The following is a 23,602-nucleotide window of genomic DNA, read 5'->3' as shown; positions in this document are numbered from 1 at the left end:
GAGAACCACCACAGTAAAGGCAAACCAAAATTGAACTCTGCTTCAGAGGATACGTTTATTAGAGTTACCAATTAACTGTGGTTCAGATTACAGTTAAAATAAATGCTTCATGTCAGCATCATCTGTTCCATGGAGACTGTGTGAACCTGGCCTTCATGGTAGAACTGCCACAAGGAAACCACTGCTGAAGTAGACAAATAAAAAGAAAAGACTTGCTGGGCAAAGGAACACAAAGAGCAAACATCACACTAGTGGAAATTTGAGTTTTTTTCTGATGAATCCAAGTTTGAGTTTTTTGCTTCTGTCTGGAATGTCTTTGTGAGACTCTGAAAAAAGCAAACTGTGGTGTCTGCATGTGTGTACCTACAGTGAAGCATGGGGGAGAAGGTGTGATGTTGGGGTGCTTTGTTGGTGACAGTGTGAGAATCGATGGCACATACAGTAACTAGCACAGCATTCTGCAACAACACATCATTTCACCCCATCTAATTTAGTTGGGCCAGCATTTGTTTTTCAAGAGGGCAATGACCCAAAACACACATCCAGGCCATGCAAGGCATAAAAAGGAGAGTGATTGAATGCTGCAGTAAGTGTCCTGGCCACCACTGTCACCTGGCCTGAACCCAGCAGAGGTAGTTTGGGGTGAGATGGAATGGAGAGTGAAGAAAAGGCAGCCAACATTCGCTCAGCAGATGTGTGGATGTCTTCAAGACTGTTGAAAAAAGCATCCTGGTGGCTCCCCAATGAAGATGACTGAGAGTGTGCAAAGCTGTCATTGGGGTAGCATTTATGATAGTTTAGATTTGTTGAACACTTTATTTGGTAACTGCATAATTCCATGTAGTACGACAAAGGAAGGAATGTTATAACTTAATAAAGAGAGAATAATTACCACAGTATATTTTTTTAAATATTCAATTCCAGAGACGATCACATGTTGTTAGCAATTAATTTTGGAATTAGGCTTAATTAAAATAGGGCAGTCAAAAGTCATTTACAGACCTCAAGATAAATAATGTTTGTATGTAAAATGCACACAAAAAGCTGGATGTCAGGATTTCAGTAATGGACATTCTGATTTGTTTTGTTTTTAATTTACTGTCATTTGTCCTGTTGTTAATTATCAGAAACTTGTTTAAGAATCTCCTGATTATTTTTTAATTATTGTTGTTATAATTTTTTTGTTCACAGGATGCATCATGACACCTACAGTTGTATAATGGTAGCTCGCACGTACGCATGTCTGCACTTTAAGTTAACAAATGTATGACTTGTGACAGCATTGAGTTAAAGCAACTCAGGGAAAAAAACAACAAGTAATTGGTTTTGTTTGGTGGCAACTCACTTTGCCTTTTGATAAAAATTCTGATCAACATTTTGGCTGTAGTCTGATTGGAAAAGAAAAATAATGGAATGACTGGTTTAGTTACAACTTGCTTCATGATTTTTGACCAGGAAGAATTTGGAAGAAGAATTTGGTTTAGGTGAAAGAATCTTGTGATTTTCATACAACAGACTCCTGTCTGCTGAATAAAAACAACTGAGCTTTATCTGTGCCACTCAAACCCTTTAAAAGAGCACATAACTATAACTACTTTTACTTCCATCTGGAGTCAGAATTGTTACTGTATTTTTACTTTTAAACATTTCCAACCTTTTCAGAGAATTTTGGACAAACACAAGTGTTGCTACTTCAGATGTAGCCCACGTGTAGCCCATTTACTCACATAAATAAGATAATGCCAGATTGTGGAGTACAACCTAAGGAAAATAAATGGTTTTCTGAATGTAAATGGCTATTGCTTTGTAAAACACTTTCATTGGCTGATATACAGTACACCCCCAAAATTCATGGGGGTTACTTTCCTAGAGCACCCGTGAATTGTGAAAAACCGTGGTTAAAAAATGCCTATTTTTATAGTTTAAACCCTAAATATGCCCCCAAAACACTTTAATTTAATTGCAAACTCAGCTTAATACATTACCCTAAAATAAACAATGTAAAGGTATACTGTACAGTACTGTACTGATATGTCACCCACAGGGCTAGAATGTAAAATACCGATGTTACCACTATATGTACTGTAATTCATGCAAGTGCGTTTTCATTGCCAGAAGCCTTAGAAGGTGCAGGGCATTTCGGCGGCATCTTGGGGCTTTAACCCTTAAACTGCCACATACTTGGGGGTTAATGCAACACTGATCATTTTACACACTGCTAATGAACTGTAAAAACTATTTTAAAAACTACTGGAACAATATGTACAAGGTGCAACTGACGCAATGGATGAAATTCAGTAAATCACCGAACCAACTGCGCTTGAACTGGCTGCACTCAAGCAAACAGAGGTAAGCGCTGATACTGGCTGGCTAGTCTAGTGCAGCGGCGCAATCCCAGGGACAGTGAGGCTGCAGGGTGTCACGCTTGGGTCACAGAATTGCACATAAACACAGGAGACTGTAGAGACAGGAACTTTATTCAAACACTTCAAACAAACGTTTCTCTTTCAGAAGTAAAACAAGCTCAGTATGCAGTTAGTTCTCGATTAAAGAATAGGCAGACATGATAGGGGAGCACAACGGGAGCAGGACCCGCAACAGGAGCAGAGGATGTCTGGGGGAGGAGAGAGAAACAAAGCAATCAGCCAAAAAGGACAGGTGCTGTTCAGGCTTTTAAGTATGCATAGCGTCGTGTGAGAAGCATATCACGCGACAGAGCAGCTGCAAGTAAGCCCAGCAAGTAAGGGAGCAATGTGAAAGTAGTCTATCAGCGTTTTTTAAGAGGGTTTTTTTGAGGAGTGTCCATTTTTTCTTGGGGTGTGTTCAGCCCCCTACTTACAAGGGGCTGGCAGTGGTCATGAGCTGGCTGCTCAACGAATGTACAGCACTGACTGATCAGCTCCTGCATGCTCGCAAATGGCACTGGAAAACAACCATAGCCAGTTGTGGCAGTTTAAGGGTTAAGCGGAACAAAACAGAAAACACAAGAACACTCAACTGGGGATGTATCACAGTCAATCAGCAGCAAGAAATAAATAACTCTGTAGCGGTCTGGTGCCATTAAGATTCACACTGTCGAGAAGACGGCGATTTATATATTTTTATGGTGGAGACTCCAGGGATGCACCCAGCTTTGGCCCGACCTGCACGCACTCACAAACAGAGACAAAAACAAAGCAAACCGGTTATCAAACAGAAAATAAAGAATGTAATGAAAACAAATGAAATAAATGAAAACAACGATACCACCCCTGTTCCCCTATGGCGATTCATGAAAAACGGCAACGGATGAAATGTAATGATGAAAATAGATAGTCCAGAGATCCGCACATTGAATGGGAATGTAAAGATAGTCCTACCGCTAGTTCCTGAAATGGTGAAGACGGGTGGACAGGTTCAGGAGCGCTCCTATCTTTGCAGGATGGCCATGAATCCACTTACAGTCCTCATGTACACAGTCAGACAGCAGACAATCCAGACGCATGAAATGATCCAGGACAAAGTGAATAAGTACAGGTAACCCAGCAGAAGGCAGACAGACAGGAACTTCTAACACAAATTACAAAAACTTTTTTTTTGCTTTTGGTCACCGGCCCCCTTTTTAAAAGCCGCGTTGACATCCTTTGACCCCAACAGCCCCAGCACCCTCAGTAGAAGACCAATCAGAGCCACTGCAGGGACTGCTGGGAGTTGCAGTTTCACATTCTATTGGCTACTTTCACCATCCCAGCGTCTTCCTCTACAGTACAGTATTGCCACGAAAAAAGCCATAAAAATTGCTGTGGATATTTGCGATTTCTGCTAACAATTATTTAGATAGGTTCTAAGGAAAAATCTGTGAATGACTGAGGCCGCAAACTCTGAACTGCGACTTCGCGGGGGTCTACTGTATTATAATGGCCCTTCTGATCCCTGAGACATCCTTTGATGTCTTCTTGACATGACACTTGCATCTAGGGCAGGTGACCATTACTTCCAAAAAGGAAAACATTCACCTGTTTCTTTGCTCTAGTTCTGACTAGGCTTTTAAAGAAACCCATTTGCAGTAGTAAACTGGCGAACCCTAGAAATAATTAAATAATTTCTATATCTATTATTCCTTTTCAGTTCTTAGGAACCATATTTAAATTTAGTTGCTCTTAAGAAGTATAGTCTGATTTCCATTAGAAACAAAGGTCAGCTCCAATTATAAAACACAGAACATTTATTAAAAATTTCAATGACAACAGTCAAAGCACAACACGAGGTTTAGATTACGCTGTATTCTAACACCCTCCAACACAGATAAAACACAATCGTAAATTCTTTTAACTTCAGTGGCCAATACATTCTATTGCAGAGGTTTGAAAACTTAGATGGACTGTGAAGCACCATGCTTGGGCATTGTTACTTCTTCATCATCATCATAACACTAATTTGACAGCCATCTTCACGGTAGCCAGGTTGCTCCCAAATATTTTTCTTCCAGTCCTGGGAATCTACACCTATTTGTTTCATATTAGCGGATGCCTCCTCCAACCACATGTTCTTCTGCCTCCCTCTGAGCCTTATCCTGTCCCACTCCAGCTTGGTACGCCTCTTCAGTCAATCATCCTTTGCCATTCTCTCCACATGCCAAAGCTACCAGTTTCTCCTCAGCACAACACCTATCACCTCCGCACTTTCTTTCTCATTGGAATACACATTGCTATACCATGAGGAGTATTATGCTGACATGATGTAAAAGTAGCACAGATCCTGGGGTTGTTGCTCAAGTAAGAGTAGGAATTTAAACACCCAAAAAGTATGCTGTCCTGGCAATGGAGCAGTAAAATGTGTGCTAACATCTCCTCTCCACTTCCCAAGCCCATTCTCTGCTTCCTGTCACAGTCTGAGCACATCCAAGAAAACAGACTTGGAGCCAATAAAATGGTCTGAGTGTGAGCCAGCATGTTATGGGATGTTGTGCCAAATCCTGCAGAAAGCTGTCTCAACAGCTTGTTACTGCACTTCTTCTTGTTTGTAATTTACCAACATCAACTCCTAAATTGTGAACTATTTGAATTCATTTTTTCACCTGTCACTGCAAAGAACATAAACGTGTTCCTCGCGGTGCTATAGTAACATGAATATTTTTAGTCTCAAACATATTAAAAATTGGCTTAGGTTTTATTCCAAAAAATCTTCATAGGAAGCTTCTCACATACATAAAATGTCTCTTGTGATCCATTTTTATATTTTAACTTTTGTACTTTAGAGAGAAGAAATTTTAAGAATAAAAACAAAGCAAAGGTTCATAGACTAAGGAGGTATGAGAAATTTTTTAGAGGTAAGAAATCATACAGTTCAAACATCAAAGGATAATAAAACAATAAATTTTTCACTGATTTGACTAAAATCAATTGCCAATTACACTCACATATCATTGGGTTTTTATTTTTTTAAAATCATAACAACTCTTATTATCAAAGACAGATAATAAAATAAACTTGAAAATATTTGATATCTCTTGGCATTTGTGTACACTCAGCGGTGTCTCAAACTATCTTGGCCAACGTTTCCTTTCTCAATCACCTTCTCATAAAGCCTTTACTCAAGCTCTGTCATTTCGAGACATTTTTGCCTCCTGTCTGCTTTTTGACTATCACCAGTGTTAGATGAGCCCCCATTACCTGACGTGAAATCATCATTCGTATTATTGACAATGCTTCTTGTGCTTGAAAGCAACTGTCAGTGGGCTTCCTATGACTTTTCTTAGTATCCTTGTGTGTATCAGACTCTCTTGTCAAGCACTTCCTGTATAAATCATATTTGACTGAGCAACCCAAGTGAAACTAACCAATCAGATTGCTTGGAGGGAATGGACACACACACAGACAGTAGTATTTTATTAAATAAATAGATTGTGACATTTCAAAATACATTTGTGTATTTATTTATTTTATCCATCCATCCATTTTCCAACCCGCTGAATCCGAACACAGGGTCACGGGGGTCTGCTGGAGCCAATCCCAGCCAACACAGGGCACAAGGCAGGGAACCAATCCTGGGCAGGGTGCCAACCCACCGCAGGACACACACAAACACACCCACACACCTTTTGTTCAAAATTTTCCTCCATAAATAAAGATTCGGAACCTGAAATTATATCATCATTAGAAAATTAGAAGAATATTGACAAAAATAGTCCATTCAGCCCAACAAAGCTTGCCCATCTTATTCACCTATAGTCTCTGATTATTGAAGAAGCTTGAAGTCCTATCTACCACACTCCTTGGAAACTTGTTGGACGTGTTTATGGTTCATTAAAAAAATATATATCCATAGAAATATAAAGCAAACATTCAGTTGACAGAGAGCATATAGTATGAGAGGAATGTGGAGAAATAAAATTTCATTCATTTCAATTTTATGACATTTGCTCTTGGAGATTAAAAAAGTGGAATTTGGTTTTACCATTTGACGGTTTTACATACTAAACTGAGGCAGTGATTACTGTTAATGTTTCACAGCTCCACAACTCCACATGACTGGATTTTACTTTCGAGCAAGTCACTCTTTATGTAAACTTTATCCTCATGTTTCAATGGGTTTTATATTCTGTGCTCTCTCTTTTCCTCTCACACACAAACACATGCAGTTTTTAGCAGCTCTTAATTTGCCCTGCTTGAATGAATGTTAGTATTTGTGAATGTTCCAAGTGGTGAAGGGGGCATCCTCTCCAGGCTGGTTAGTTTCTTGTTCATGGTGTTGCCATAATAGACTCTAAAATGGAAAAGATGGTTCCAAATTAAAAAAAAAAAACAAACAAAAAACAGCCAGGCCTTTTCAGAGGGGAGATTTTGAAGCATAACTATAAATGGTCATTGGTGTTAGTGTCATGCAATGTAATATGTCAACACAAGTGTTGCTCGAATGATAATAAGCTGTGAGAAAGTCTGCTCTGACTGATTTCAAGTCCCAGCATTGTGGTGCCTTATCCTATTTAGTGTTCTTTTATGTCCTCGTGCACTTAGCGTACTTTGTGCCTTACTGCTTTAAGTGAAAGCTTTTTGCCACCCTGCAATGCTTCCCTTGTAACATTTCCCAAGTTGTGTGCTTTAATGACCAAAGGTACGTATATACAGTATAGTGTTAAAAGAAAACAAAACTGTTCCAAAAGATTAGTTACTGTCTGTACCATGTTTCTCATATTCATGTTTAATTATATGTTATCCCTCTAGTAGATGTTCATTCACAGCTTTAAACACTGTATGCAGCACTGTTTGTGATAAGGTGCTTCTTCATGCTTCATGAGCACCATAAGCCTATGATAAATGCAAATCATTTTACATTGTGCTCTGTTAATTGTCAGACTTATTTTATATTTTTTAAAAGTGGTTTAACATGAGCAGTCAAAAGCACTGTAACACTGTTGCCATTTGGTGTAGTTTAACTGTTTTGTTTTATTATTTATTTTAGACCATACAAATAAATGCCATCAGACTTCAGAACTGGAGTTCTTTATATCTAGAAGATAGACATTTATGGAATTAGGCATACAGGCACCCTCTGTGCTCAATTGTGTGACTCTTTAATTGGAGTATCTGTCTCTGAGGACAAACCAACACATTCTGGGGTCCCACCTCTAATAAAGTCATATGAAAAGGATTGGGAACCCCTCTCAGCCTGCATAATAATTTACTCTACTTTCAACAAAAAAGATAACAGTGGTATGTCATTCATTTCCTAGGAACATCTGACTAGCTGAGTGTTTTCCGAACAAAGATTTTTAGTGAAGCAGTATTTAGCTGTAGTAAATTAAATTAAATGTGAAAAACCAGCTGTGCAAAAATTTGGGTCCCCTTGTAATTTTGCTGATTTGAATGCATGTAACTGCTCAATGCTGATTACTTGCAAAACCAAATTGGTTGATTAGCTCATTAAGCCTTGAACTTCATAGTCAGGTGTGTCCAATCATGAGAAAAGGTATTTAAGGTGGTCAACTGCAAGTTGTGCTTCCCTTTGACTCTCCTCTGAAGAGTGACAGCATGGGATCCTCAAAGCAACTCTCAAAAGATCTGAAAACAAAGATTGTTGAGTCTCATGGTTTAGGGGAAAGCTACAAAAAGCTATCTCAGAGGTTTAAACTGTCAGTTTCAACTGTAAGGAATGTAATCAGCAAATGGAAGGCCACAGGCTCAGTTGCTATTAAACCCAGGTCTGGCAGACCAAGAAAAATACAGGAGCGGCATATGTGCAGGATTGTGAGAATGGTTACAGACAACCTACAGATCACCTCCAAAGACCTGCAAGAACATCTTGCTGCAGATGGTATATCTGTACATCGTTCTACAATTCAGCGCAATTTGCACAAAGAACATCTGTATGGCAGGGTGATGAGAAAGAAGCCCTTTCTGCACTCACACCACAAACAGAGTCGCTTGTTGTATGCAAATGCTCATTTAGACAAGCCAGATTCATTTTGGAACAAAGTGCTTTGGACTGATGAGACAAAAATTGAGTTATTTGGTCATAAAAAAAGTGCTTTGCATGGCGGAAGAAGAACACCGCATTCCAAGAAAAACACCTGCTACCTACTGTCAAATTTGGTGGAGGTTCCATCATGCTGTGGGGCTGTGTGGCTAGTTCAAGGACTGGGGCCCTTGTTAAAGTTGAGGGTCGGATGAATTCAACCCAATATCAACAAATTCTTCAGGATAATATTCAAGCATCAGTCACAAAGTTAAAGTTACGCAGGGGTTGGATATTCCAACAAGACAATGAAATAAACACAGTTTGAAATCTACAAAGGCATTCATGCAGAGGGAGAAGTACAATGTTCTGGAATGGCCGTCACAGTCCCCTGACTTGAACATCATTGAAAATCTATGGGATAATTTGAAGCAGGCTGTCCATGCTCGGCAGCCATCAAATTTAACTGAACTGGAGAGATTTTGTATGGAAGAATGGTCAAAAATACCTCCATCCAGAATTCAGACGCTCATCAAAGGCTATAGGAGGCGTCTAGAGGCTGTTATATTTGCAAAAGGAGGCTCAGCTAAGTATTGATGTAATATCTCTGTTGAGGTGCCCAAATTTATGCACCTGTCTAATTTTGTTATGTTTATAATGCATATTTTCTGTTAATCCAATAAACTTAATGTCACTGCTGAAATACTACTGTTTACATAAGGCATGTCATATATTAAAAGGAAGTTGTTACTGTGAAAGCTCAGCCAATGATGAACAAAAATCCAAAGAATTAAGAGGGGTTCCCAAACATTTTCATATGACTGTATATAAGCAAAAGTGGAAACCTTCAAGCGGAAAGCTAATAGCACTAAGAAATGTTAACAAAGAACAGGAGCAGGAAAAGATGAAATTGGCAAAGAATTACTGTAAGATACAGTAAAAAGGTGAGGCTGACTTGTGAATGGCCAGGGAAGAGGTTTATTATAGCAAAACAAGTGAGATGGATTACAAAGGTGTTGGTTAGCTGCTCAGTTTTACACTAAATTTAAAGACATATAATTTTTTTGACTTTTATTGATATGATTCCTTGGTATTGTTTGTATTGCATTTTTTTAATTGTTCTGCACCAGTGGGAGCAGATGTAATGGCAGTAAATTTAATGGAATTGGTAGTCCAGTAAAATTGATGATCTAATTATTCCTTTAAATATAAAAGTAAAATGAAGGACATACATCTGTACCCATGTTTAGTTTCTCCTTATATTCACAAAGATGAAGAGATAAATCAGATTGCCCTTTTTCAATCTCACACTAAAACTTAAAAATAGTTTTTCTTCAAGTGTGTGTGTACTATAACATGCTTCACGGAAGTGATGCAAAACAGTTAATAAAAAATGTAAATATGTTTTACTTTTGTTCAGTGAACATGAAGCCGCTAAACTGAAAATAACAATATGGAGAATGTGACCACTGAGCCTAAAATTTAAGTTTGTTATCCGCATGAAACAAACTCCTCAAAACAGTGCTGGTCTTTGCAGACTTAGACATTTAAATGAAAAAAGCATTATATATTTGGATCATTTTGTAAAAATAATTCAAATAGATTATTATAACACTACTTTCAAATTACTCACAAGGGCTCTGTTTATTTAATCGAATGCATACACCCTTTTGTGCAGGCTTCCCTAAAGGAATTAGAATATTCAAGTAAGTTCATTCATGTCTTACCTGTATGGCTCTGACGTTTGATGAAGGCTGCTTCGACATGTTGTCCAAAGACTTCCTAAATCCTGCAAGAATATGAGAAAAAAGCCAAATTCTGCTTTAGAGTGCTGAGCAGGAAACTGATAAACTGAGGCAAAATCCATTGTGTATCTTTTCTAATTAGCATGGATAGACTTTCAGGGTTAATTTCAAAGTTGCCTAGCTACTTCACTCAGGTAGCTTAAATAGCAATCATGCAAGCTACCTGAATGATTTATAGGGCGATGGGATGTTATGTCTCTGACCTCATCATGTGGCATAGCCTGTGACACTAGGATGTAAAATAACAATGGCATGCAGATGGCTGAAAGGCACTGGTCCTGTCATGTTACAGTGCTGTGACATATTTCTTTCAATGCTGCTAAGTGATTTTTTGTCTTACCACGTACAGCTAGAGTATCATGCTAATCAGCAAGAAGCTATTCCCATTCACCTGTCCTTTTTCGGAAACCGCTCATTCTAGTCAGGATCAGAAAAAGAGAAAGGGAATCATGGAGAACCAGAGCAACAGTCATCAGCAAATGAGAACCATGGAACAAATAAAGCCAACAGTACATTCATATTGAACTCATTTTGAAAGAACAATAAAACAAAATGTATTATTACATGGACAGTGGGGAGGAAATCCATAAAGGCACACAGGAGTCATAGAGAAGTTGACACTATCTTGAACTGAACCTGTGACTTACAATAAGCAAGTGGGCAATGCTAGGAGTTCCTGCCATCCATTACCACACCCATTGGTTAAGAGCTGTTTGAGATGGATCTTATCCTGGCAGCATTAGCTTCCAGGCTTGAGTCAATAACTACACACATCTTGAACGGGGCTTATTTGAATGGCCGACCAATCTAACAAGAACATATTCTTAGCAGGAGTAAACTAATGCGAAAGCAAAAAGAACATATAGACTCCACAAATTTAACCAGGCTGAACATGGGCCCTTACGAAGCTGATGCTATATATAATTTTTATTTATAACAGGGGGAGATCCTCATGGCCAACTTCTGCATCCCCAATAAATGAATAAAGCTGACCATTAGATAAGGAGCACAAAGGAGAAAGCACAAAACAAATAACAAAACAAGAGCACCGTCTACCTCTCTTGATCCTTTCATATGGGTAGTCCATGTCTGCCTGGCAGAGTGGCTTGCCCACTTATACCCTTACCCTCCTCAGAAGTACTGCTAAGCACCTCCCATTTGTGTCTCTCACTTTCCCTGTCTCTTATGACTGAGATATCTTCCTCCCATCAATATCCAATTGCAGATTCAAAGACATATCTACTGCAAGGTGCTTTTAGACCCCCAGTTGTGGTCACTTCAGGCTAAGACTAAGGAACACTCTACTAGTCTTTGCTGTCCCTATATGCCTGAGTGTTCCATATCCTTTGAGAGACCAAGTCTTTCAGGCAACCTCTCATTAAAGAAGATTCCGAAATGACTTCCTGCCAGTCTCCACCTTTAAAAGGCAACAAGATTTTATTTTTCTATACCTGGGAGTATGCTACTATGGACCCCAAGATGTTCCAACCTCCCCCTTGATAGCCCATTTCCATCTCAGAATTGGTTTCTGTTGGTTCACCAGCCCTCTAGCATCCCCAGATGTTTCTACCCTACACAAAGATGTAATGTGATATACATTTTTTTAAATCAAGTACTATTGGTTAATATATACTTGTTTATCAGGTTACTGGAGCATGGCAGGTGTGAAAGTAAAAATATCCTTTTATTATATACATGTGACAATTCTACTACAACAAATACCCAGGTTATACTTCACCCTCGTACTGGTGCCTCCTGCCTATTGCTCTTCCAGGGCACCAGACACTCATACAGGTTCACCACCGTCTATCTTCCACAGTGTCATGCCATAACAGTATGAGTCAATCTCCCCCTCTGTTGCTGTTCTTTGGGAATTTTTCCCTGTCCTTTGTCATCCATGTGTTGTTTCGGTAAAGACTTGCCAACTGAGCATCCATTCACACAGTGCTTTACCCCTGTAATATTGTTCATCTGGCAAAATATCAAATGTCTTAATTTAAAATCTGTGTGGCCCATTTTAAACTTCTCTGCCATAAATGGAAAGTTTCTTGCTTCTTGCCTTTGCACTACATAACTGTCCCACGGGATTTATCAGGAGCTATATTTAAACTAGCTCTAGATCACTAAGACAATGTGCACTCAGCAGCTTTTTGAAAATGATTAGATTAGGGAAACCCCTCATGGTTAAGTCTCCATAAATTTTAAATTTGCAATACAAATGTAAATGGTGTTACAAGTTTTACAAGCAGTATATCAAGTTAAGGAGATTTTCTAGTGCAATAAGATTCTGTTCTGCTAATACAGCAGTTTATATTCGACACAGTGTGTACAGTACTCATGAAAAAAAAACATTCATTATCCCATTTCTCTGAGTTTACAGATCCACCCATCCATTTTCTTATCTACTTACCCAATTCACAGTGCCTACCTTAGAACAGCAGGTGCACTCTCAGGACACACATCAGGTCTCCAATTAACCCAATGTGCACATCTTTAGTTAAACTTACTATAGATTCAAACAACTAGATAAAAGCAAAGCAAACTCTGAAGTTAAGTATTGTTGTAATACAACAAATTTGAGAAATAATTTACTCCGTCACCCATAAACATAATTTCAGATGATATCCAAGCGAGTAGAGCCTAAACAATCTGCACTGGAGACGGCATTTAGGTCTATGCTTCCATTTCGTGTGCCTTGTGCCCAAAAAACAACAGAATCTATAACAGTCTTCATCTGTTGCTGAAAACAAGGGCTTTCGAGAAATGATACAGGTTTTGGAACTGTGGTATGCTATACCAACAAGAAAGCAAATTGGTGAAGTTGTACAACTAGGCTTTATGAAGATCTTAAGTAAAGCATTGCCATGTCTCTCATGTCACTACATTAAAAACAACCGGGCACCTGTGGTGGTTGTGCTGCAGACAAAAGCAGCAGTCACACCGGGAGCAACCTCCCTGCTGAGATCGCTGGTTATTGCTCCAAAAACCTTTCTAGCATTTCCAATACACCATTCCATTGTGGGACCGCATCAATTCTGAATTTGTGTGTTGGGAAGTGCAATAAATGTTTCTTCTCTTTAAACATGTGGCTAGCTGTACTGGTACTGTGGAAAAATTTGCAATGCACCTCAATGCACCTGAGCAAGTGGGCAACCGTTGGAATTTTCAGAGCAGTGTGCAATACCAAAGTGAGCAGCTGAAATGAAGTAGCTCCTTAAGCTGTACTGTATAGTTGTCAGTCACGATGGCTGGTTCTTTGTCTTTTATGTTCCATTCATTCAGCACTGCTGTCAACATGCATCAGATCCAGATCCTCATTATAAAATGCTTCCTTTTTGTCGGAGGAGGAACTGTGAGGACACATTTTGAGGCTGATGAATGTGACTGCTACAACTGAGCAACTGAAGATATGTGTAATCTGTAGAATTACAGAAAGACATAAGTCTTCCCACTGTATCTTTACTTTTGACTAATTTAAGAATATTTTAAACGTCCAATAGGAGAATAAACTTGGCTAACAGTTCAGTTGAAGGGTGTCTACATGGAGATTCATAAGACACAAATAGGTTACTGAATAACATATTATTATTTAAGAAGAAATATTTGATTATTTTATAGCAATATTATTCATAAGATGATGTAGATGTTTTATAAAGTAGATGTCATTGCCTTGTATTAAAACAAGGAGCCTCCTATATGTGTGGCAATACTTGTTAGTTAAATTATAGTGAATTTTGAATGAGTGCGGTGCTGTGACATTTTTGATTTTGAAAGAGCAATAATATTTTGTTCCACATTTTGCAAATACTGATGTTAAATGTTCATTAATAATCAAGTATTGCTTCTTAAATTTAATTCCATGCTTATGCATATGTCCTGAAATCGCTTTGTAAGACATCCCTTCAAATAAAGTGTTACTGAAATTTCTCACCTTATATTAATGTTCTCTATACATGATTAAGTAATCACTAAAAAAAGCCAGTTCTTCAAACATATCAATGTACGCTAATTCAATCAAGATAAAATCAAAATCGAATCGAATCGGGACATTGATAATCGAAATTGAATCGAATCAGGACATCACTATGAATAGCAAGCCCTATTCTTAGTAACTAATGATAGCATTTAGTGAATGACAGAGTGACAGAAAATTTGTATTCAATTGAATTTATTCTTATTTGGTTCAGTCCCATGCACATTCCTAGTTCCTTGCACACAATTGCTAACATAAGAGCACTAGAAATGGAATAATGTGGTCACTGACTTCTATGAAAATTAATAAAGAACTCACTTCACTTCAAGAAAGTGGAGAAAAATCTCTTTTTTTTGGCCACTTAGAAAGTGAGAAGTAGGAGCTTTTTACTCCCTGAACAGGACTGGCACCACTCACCATGTAAGAACCAACACATGACACAACATTCAACAACTTCAAAGCATGGCACACTTGCTACTATACTTTAGATCTTGTTCTCTTCCATCATTTATATTTTGGCTAACTTTGTCTATTCTGATTTCAAACTACAATCCTGCAATTTGTGTGCCCATTCTTAGCATCCTTTTGTCACTGCAGTGTAATGTCAGCACACTGTCTTCAGATCTGGCAGCTACTGTACATTTTGCTACTAATGTTAGGAAAAACTATGATGGAGAATGTGGCAGTACTGCCCTGTTGCATAGTGTAGACCAGCTAAGACCTTGTAATATCTAATTCATGCTGCATTTACACCACACAGTAACAGAAGAGCCAGCACAAGTGCATCAGGTACTGAAACCTTGCTGGGTTTTTTATGTTTCATGCCAACCCCACTGAAATAATATTCAGCAAATGGCAGTCCCCTTGTTGCAGACAGACTGTAGATAAAAGGAGCTGATTGTAGTTGACACAATCTGTGCAGAGTGAAATATGGACCAGAGTAAGTCAGTTAACAACTAAGTACAGAGACGAAAAGAGGCATACTAGAAAGTCTTCAACGTGTATCGTTATTATGGATATGTGTGGTAGTAGACTATCCAAAAGAGTTTGTGTCTTTTTGGAAAAAAAAAATCAATGAGCTGAGGAAAAGAAAAACTGGAGTACGGGAAACATCACCCAACATGATGTATTTCATTACTTTGGATTTATACTGATGAGAAGACAAATATATGGCATGAGTCTATGCAGGTATTCTGATAAGTTTAAACAATGGAGACTAAACAATGTTTGTGGCTTAATGATGTGCTTTAATAGCACATATTGATATTAAAGCAGATTAACATTTAAAAGGCACATTAGATCTGAACAAGCCTGCTGATTCTGTATATACTGCTATGTCTTGATGCCCTATCTCTTGTGGAGGATAGAGGGCACTGTTGCCCCGTGAAACCCAACAGACAGATGCTCCGGACACAAGTTTAAAAGCACTAAGCAGATTTTAATATTCTTCTTAAATATAGTGCCTCCACAGCACCACATCCACCAAATAGACCACAAATTAATATAATAAATTTCCTCCTTTCCTCCCAGCAGCTCTGTCACACTCCCTCCCAACTCTGGCTCGCTTGCTGGGTCTCCACCAGTCCTTTATATAGTACTTGACCCGGAAGTGCTGACAAGTCACGTGAACAGAAGAGGAGAAGCACTTCCGGGTCAGATGGAGAATTATATTTTTCTTCAGCCCGGAAGTACTTCTGTTCTTCTGTCCCTGTGACTTGGAAGTACTTCCGGGCTATTTGGGAAACGAAAATCCCCACGTCTCCCTGCAGTGTCGCACGGTGGCACCCACGGTACCCAGCTGGGTTGTGAAGCCAAACTCCATCTCCCATGATGCCCTGCGGGAATCCGGGGCACCTCTAGGGTCCAGGGAAGTCACCATCTAGCATCCTGGGTGTGTCGGCCTGGTTGAATTGCCAACCATCCTTTACACTCTACATGAAAAAAGCACGGAAGACGAGCTGAAACACATCCTTGGTAGAGTGCAACTCTTAACTCCACAAATATAGGGACAGAATGCTAATGAACATCAGCTCCAGAAACCTAGGCTCTTATGTTATCATCCAAAAGATACCAAATGGTTACAGACCTCCTCTAAGTATATAAAACATCTAGAAAGACAGTATTTCATGCATTCAAAAACACATTCTCCATGTGATCAGCCAACTACTCTCACATATAATCCTTTGCTTTGTTCACTGCCAATATTGTCATTATCTTTGCCTGATAAAACCTCTTAGTCTAACTACTTCTTCTAAAATTGTATATAAGACTTCTTTAATCCAGTTTTCAATTTATAGCTTCATAGGGTTATCATTGTTGCTCCTTCTCACCCCTGGTGTCCACTTCTCTCAGAACATGCAGGTCTCTGTAAAATACCAGCAGACTAGCCTAAATTCTTGTGATTTTGTGCATTTTTATTTTTTTCCAGTGTTTGTTGCAAAATTTGTCTTTGTGTTTTAATTCATTTCTAAGGTTTCTGAGCATGAGAAATTTATTTCCTTAATTATTTTCTTTTTAATTTAAGTTTCTTTTAAGAGTCTTAAAAGTATTTCATGTTATGATGCACAGCAATTTTGTTTTTCACTGGCACTAAAATGTTGTGGACTTGTTGCCATGTGCAGTGACCTGTTGCTATGGGATGTGCTCTCTGAGGTCACGACTTGTGACATCACCAGAACAAAAGCATAAAGGTTGGTGTCACAGACCTCTTATTGTCCAAGATTCTAGACAAGTACAAAAACTGTGTTGTGTGTTTACAGTATTAGAACAATCTAGATGAGAACAGGCCAATCAGCCCAACAAAGCTCTCCATTCCTACCCACTTAAATCTTCCAAAATAACATCAAGTCTAGTTTTGAAAATCCCTAAGGTCTTATTGTCTACCACACTACCTGGTAGCTTATTCCATGTGTCAATGTGGTGTTATGGGTCCTCAGCTCTTCCAGCAAAGGCCGTTTTGTTTTAAATAAATAATCGCCGCACTCGCGGCTTAGCGAGGGGGCGTGGTAACTGTAGCGAGCCGCAGGGCGATCTGCGGTGTGGGCGTTTCTCACCTAAGTGCACAGGTGAGGGACTGCCCACATCCGTGATCATTCCTGTGGCTAATGGGCTGCAGCTGCCATGTCCTCTCCGCATATATAAAGAAGTGCGAGCAGGTTAGAGGGGAGAGAAGAAGTAAAAGGAAAGACAGAAAGAAACAGAGGTTGCAGGAAGCAGTGAAGAGAGAGAAAGTCGGTGCGGGAGAGTGAGCGTGTGCAGGCTCGTGCAGCAGCTGTACAGGTAGCTTGGGTGTTAGGCCGACACCCGAGGAGTAGCAGTAGTGGTCACTCCCGCAGAGTTGATTTTGAAGGGCGGGAGTGACCGGAAGATGGATGACTCTCCGCATAAGGCTGCGGACGGCAGCAGGAGTTAGGACTTGGAGTGTGTATTCCCCAGCGTGGGCGCCCCGGTCGCTGTGGAACCCAAGTCGCTGTCTGGAGGAGCCTACCGGAGCCAGGGGTCGGTGAGGACAGCTGCATGTAGAGCGACTCCCCTGTTGCGTGGCCCAGATGGGTGTAGCAGGGGAGCCGCCAGGCTAAACAGAAGACACCGGGCTTTTTGGTTTTAACATGTTGCTTCCTGTGACATTTTACCTCGTGGTTTTTAGAAGAGTTTTTTCTATTGGTTTTAACCTCCACTTCACAACTGTTTTATGGATTATTTATTTACATTGAACATGTGATTGTCTTTTAATAAAAGCACTTTTGCACTTCTACCATCCCCTTGCTCATTGTTATTGCCTCACTGTCTAGCTCATCAGTGACATTACCGACAGTGTTGGGTTCAAGGGCTCCCTAACAGTCGATGGGAGCATGGAGCAGAACCCACATCGTCACAGTCAATGATTCTCTTTGTAAAGAAAACTTCCTAATATTTGTGCAAAATTTTCCCTTAATAAGTCTTTCCAACTGTGCTCCCGTATTCTTGATAAACTCATTTTAAAATAACAGACTTGATCCATTGTACTTATTTCCTTCATAATTTTAAACACTTCAATCATGTCACCTCTTAATCTTCTTTTACTTAAACTGACAAGGTTCGGCTCTATTAATCTTTCCTTATAACTCATTCCCTGTAGCCCTGGAATCAGCGTAATCGTTCTTCACTGGTAGTAGTGACTTAGCATGACTTTGTGGTTATTTAGGAACTTTAGCTTTGTTTTTTCAGCTTCTTCTTTGACTAGCACATTGGGATTGGCAAGACTGAGTTTGGTAGCAACTTCTGCTTGTGCTTCGACTCTGATTTTTGGATCATCCATATCCTTGTCTATGATTCGTTTATGTCTCTGCCTTGTTCCATCATTGGCAAAATATAAAGAGTATTGGAAAGGTGCTATATAAATAAAATGTACTATTATTATTATTATTTATTATTATTAAGTGTATCTGTCTTTGTCCTTGTGAGAGGTTAGCCCAGGTTAGTGTGCATACATGTTGCAAATATTTAATGTATTTATTGTTTAAATTATATTATTGAAAAATTATATTACAGCAAGAGGTATCCAGGTGCCAAGAAGTTGGCCTGGACAAAGGCAAGGGTAAATCCTGCAGAACACCACCTGAGAGGGGACAGGGAAAAAGACAGTCATACTTGCACTTGCAAGGGTCTTACACTTGTCTGTATGGAAGTGTGGTGGCTGGTAGGAGAGGTTATGCACTATGTATATGCTGAATTTCCCAAAATGGCAAGATGAAAGGACACTAGCATTACTGAGAGAAAAAGAGAAAGAAATGCAGACTGGATGGAGGAATGTCATGTTCCACAGGACACTAGAGGAACACTTGATTCTAGATGACAAGACTTTTCTGCCATTATTAGGCCATTAATTGCAAAGGGTTTAAGAACAGGTCAACTTTGGTGGGATCTAATGTCCGATCTGTCTGATAGAGGGCAGCAGTGTGTTGCTTCTTCTAGGAATGTAGATTAGATTAGATTAGATTAGATTAGATTAGATTAGATTAGATTAGGTAAATTTGCAGTTAAGAGGGTGACTGAGTCATTAGCCCCAGTAAGGGCAGAAGGCAAACCATGGACCAACATAGGGAGTTCAGGCTGGGTGTACCTGAGTGGGAATTATACTAAAATGAATTAGGAGAAAAACTAGGGAAGAACATTCAGCTGTTGCAAAGAAGAGGACAAGAACAAATATATGTAAGTGTGCAACTGAGCTAGAAAGACAAGAAATCTAAATCAGGAAAGGAGAATTTGAGTTTTTGGTTCTGCCTTAAAGAACAATAGGACAAACTCCCCACCTGATAGACATGTTAGACACACCAACTATTTATGTAGGTCCATAGGGTCTGTAATGTCCCTATTTTCTATTTTGATTTCTATTATACTGTATGTACTCTCTGTGTTCATCTCCCTCTTTTGCTTTAAATTTAACAAACGAACCACTGTTTTTATTTGTGTGTCCTTCTGGGTATTATAGAGGAAGACCATGACGGTGTTTTCCTGCCATACAATGTAGACCTAGTTCTTAGCTTGATTTCAGATTTTAATTGGGCAGTATGTGCAATGTGTATGTGTTCTGTGTTATAGTCCTGCACCTGATTATTATCTGTGGAAATGTACATGTTCTTCTGATGTGTGTACCCGGGTCTCCCCTAATATTACAATTTTGCTCCTCTAAATTGACCAAAGTGTTAGTGGGCCCTTCAGTGGACGGGCACTTTGTGCTTAGTTTTTTCCTGCCTTGCTCTGAAGGCTGCTGGGATAGGTTGTAAATCTGCATGACCCTTTTTTAAATTAAGTGTCTTTAAAGATGTATAATACGAATGAATATTTCACCAAATAGGTAAAAAACATGCTCTAGTCCACTGCTCCATGGCCATTAATGCTGTTTCACAATTCAATGCAGTAGTCTGAAACTGGGAAAAATATAATTTGGGATTTTTGCCATGAACTTGAGTAACATGATCTTGTACAGTATTTGAAAATAATAACAGAATGTAATAAACATGTTTAATGTCCAGATGATACTTGACAATTTTGAGTTAAATCCACACTTTTTTGAAATGAATATAATAAGTATTGAAGATGTAGCTATAATATAAATCAAGACCACTCTGTTCCAGTAATTTATTTCACTTGATTATTAGTATTTAAGCTTCCAAGTACAGAGAAAAAAACAGATAATGTTCATATTGTAAGTGAGCTGCTTCACATGAAGCCTTTCATGGCCTCTTACTGTCTCAGGAGGTGGAGTGTTGTATACAAACCATTTGGCCTAATATGGTTCACACTGTGTCTGGCAACAGAAAATGTGAGATGCACCCAGATACAGAAACAAATGACACCTTTTTATATATGCTTGAAAGGCTGAGCAACACATAATATCCTAGCTGACACACTGGGAGTCTGCTCGATTAATGGAGTTGTAGCCAGCAGAGGAGCAATAAACTACAGTATGTATCACTGAACAAATGAAAAAATAAGTGTTTCAAAATGGAAAACTTTAAATGGAAAAAAGCTATAACATTAGGCAAGATGATTGTTGGAATAAAAAAGTATGATCCATTCAACAAGAAACAGAATTTTTGAAACAGACATTAAAGTATATCAATTGAAACTAAAACCTCTTTTCAGTCTCAGAAAATCATTAAATATCTCAGCTTAACTACACTCAGGGGCCAAAAACCTCAGGGAGCCCATATCCATCTTGGCTTTGTGAGGACCCATTCACTTATCAACATAACACAATGCTGGAACAATAAAAACAGACAGTGAAACTGGAACCACCATTTGAGCACATACTGTATCAGGAAACATTAATCATAATAATCATACGTAAACTTGGAAACACCCTGATTAATTTGTAAGAAAATGTTAACCTATTTACAAATCAAGTCTAAGGTCCTCCCAAGCAAACTAATCTGCTATCTTCCTCCAATTTCACATTTTGCCCATCATCTCACTGGTCCACCTTAGAAATTTCCGTCTCTACTGTCAACAAAAATGTATAGCTCCACAGATTAGGATCTTGAACTTGATGCTCCTTCATGGAGTTATATATTCTGAGCCACTGGATTCTGTTCTCGTACAAAGCCAAATTGTCAATGTCAGGCTAAATGTTTTACTTTCAGATGCGGTGAGACACCTGCTTTAGTGTGGGAGGCAATCTTGATGAACTAAATAATTTAGATGAATCTAATTTATTCACAGAACTGTATTGGCATCCTGAGAGATATTGTTTGAACACTTATATTACCTACACTGATTGGATTCTGTGATGGCTGCCGTAGTCCTATTTCTGCTATAGGCAGCACATGACTCCTAATCAGTTGATGAACGCAGTCCTGGATGTCTTGGAGTTACATTGCTAGATAGTGGTGACCCATCATAAGGGTCAGCAGTGACATCTCTCCAGTTGGTGACCAAGATTAAACTTCTCTTGAACCAATCCAACAATCTGCAGAATGCTGGGGATGTGTATGGATCTTCATGACTGCCAAATGGTCAATCCTATAGTTTAAAGTTATTTCCATGATGACTGTGTACCTCCTCAAAAAGTGTGATTTTTCATCTGCCCAGCAATGAGAGAGGCCTATGAGCAGGGGATTACATACACTTCTGCTTAGCTAATGAAGTCACCCATAGGTCTGATATCAAATTGTTTCCACTTTGTCAGTGGAAAGAGCATGCGAATAAGTACATTAGTTATCCACTCCCTTGGTACTGCAAATGAGTGCAACTGTTCAACAGGATTCTTTCAGCACTACAAGGGTCACAGTAATGACAGTATATCTGTAAAATGTACTAAAAATATCCCAAGTAGAAAGTCATTTGATGACAGTTCATTGACTTACTAACCACATAATGTCCAGCTTAAGTCATTCTACAGAGCAGGATTAAATACAACAATCTGAATAATGCCTCTCCAACAGGGAACTGTCCATATGAGTGACAAAAAGATCCACAGCAGAAGAATGTTGAGGGGAATAATGTCCAAATCTTGATAACAACTCTCTGACCTATTTTTCAGTTTTCATTCAACCAGCACAATTACAGTGCCCCTCCTGGAAGGGAATCTATCATCAGGTCCTTCAATCATTTCTCTCTTCTGTTCTTGGTTAGACAACAGTTGTGATAGGCATTTACTAAGAAAGTATGATGGGAACAGGTCTTCCGCACTGATGTGGAGCCTACCTAATCTTCATAAGACTACCATTCACCACCAAAAACTCCAGCCACATTGCCACTGGGACTTACAGTTCTAACCAGCAAAGGGAGAAACTGTCATAGCACAATGAGAGTTTCCCGCTTTTAGTGTACCTTCTTACATTTTGGATGTATTGTTCCCTTACATCCCTATTTGTAATTTCTGATCTTGCTCAGTGCTCTGAAAGTGAAGCATAAAAGAACTTAGGAGGTGTCCGTTATTTGCACTGAAAATCAGGAATATTTCACTGATAAAAATACTTGAAACTAGTAGATAGATAGATAGATAGATAGATAGATAGATAGATAGATAGATAGATAGATAGATAGATAGATAGATAGATAGATAGATAGATAGATAGATAGATAGATACTTTAGTACTGTTGGACATTCACAAAAAGCTGGTAAAAGACAAATTTTATTAGTTACTTACATAATTTATTCATAGTTAATGTACTGTGAAAGATTAAAATACTCCCTTTTTACTTTAGTTATTTACTTAATAACTAATTTCACAACAACTAAGTTAATGGACGTATTAAGTTAATTTGCTTTTTGTTTTTACTTTCTCCTATCTTGCAATGGCACTTTGCGCCACTGCCTCCTAGCCTTGGTACTTCGTGCCTTTGATTTTGAAAGAACCTAAAGTTGTCAATATGGATACCTTTACCCTATTTATGTATTGTAGAATGCTCTGGAACGGTGGTGTAGTCTTTTGGCCATATTTTCTCTAGTTTCCACAACGGCTGGACTATTTATTTTCATCTCTTCTCTGCCCATTTGACCATAGCTTATGTAGTCAAATCAGACACTGAATACTGCTATTATAACTATTAGAGACATACATACTATGGGGATTCAGTTGAGATTTAATTTACATTCACCTCCATTAGGTTTCTTCCACTTCTAGATTTTTTTATTTTACTTTTATTTTTTTTGTTCTTTTATTACTTACAAAGCACTTTTAGCTACATTTTTGTATGTAAATGTGTTATATAAATAAAATGTTTCTGAGAGTGTCCATGTTTTCGATGAATTTTCCTTACAGTGCTGGTGGATCTGATTTCCTGAGGTTTCTGTTGTTCCTGGAACTACATCAAAGTTGTCATTCTGGAATAGTCTCTTAACTTCAACCAATCAGCTTTAACAATCATGTCTTACATCATGATGCAGAAAAAAGGCATGCAAAGT

General features: G+C 38.7%; 1 protein-coding gene across 1 annotated transcript in view; it reads right to left on the bottom strand.

Moving 5' to 3' along the window:
• Positions 1-23,602, bottom strand: part of smpx (small muscle protein X-linked) — a 56,557-nt gene that overhangs the window by 17,511 nt on the left and 15,444 nt on the right. Inside the window, exon 2 of the mRNA XM_051926933.1 lies at positions 10,161-10,222. Coding sequence (XP_051782893.1) covers positions 10,161-10,199 — 39 coding nt within the window. The 5' untranslated portion in view covers positions 10,200-10,222. The remainder of the gene's footprint in view (positions 1-10,160; positions 10,223-23,602) is intronic.

This window comes from Erpetoichthys calabaricus, chromosome 4, assembly GCF_900747795.2.
Source record: "Erpetoichthys calabaricus chromosome 4, fErpCal1.3, whole genome shotgun sequence".
NCBI classification, from domain to species: Eukaryota; Metazoa; Chordata; class Cladistia; order Polypteriformes; family Polypteridae; genus Erpetoichthys; species Erpetoichthys calabaricus.
Note: the sequence above shows the minus strand (reverse complement) of the source record. Positions and strands in the feature narration are given on the sequence as shown.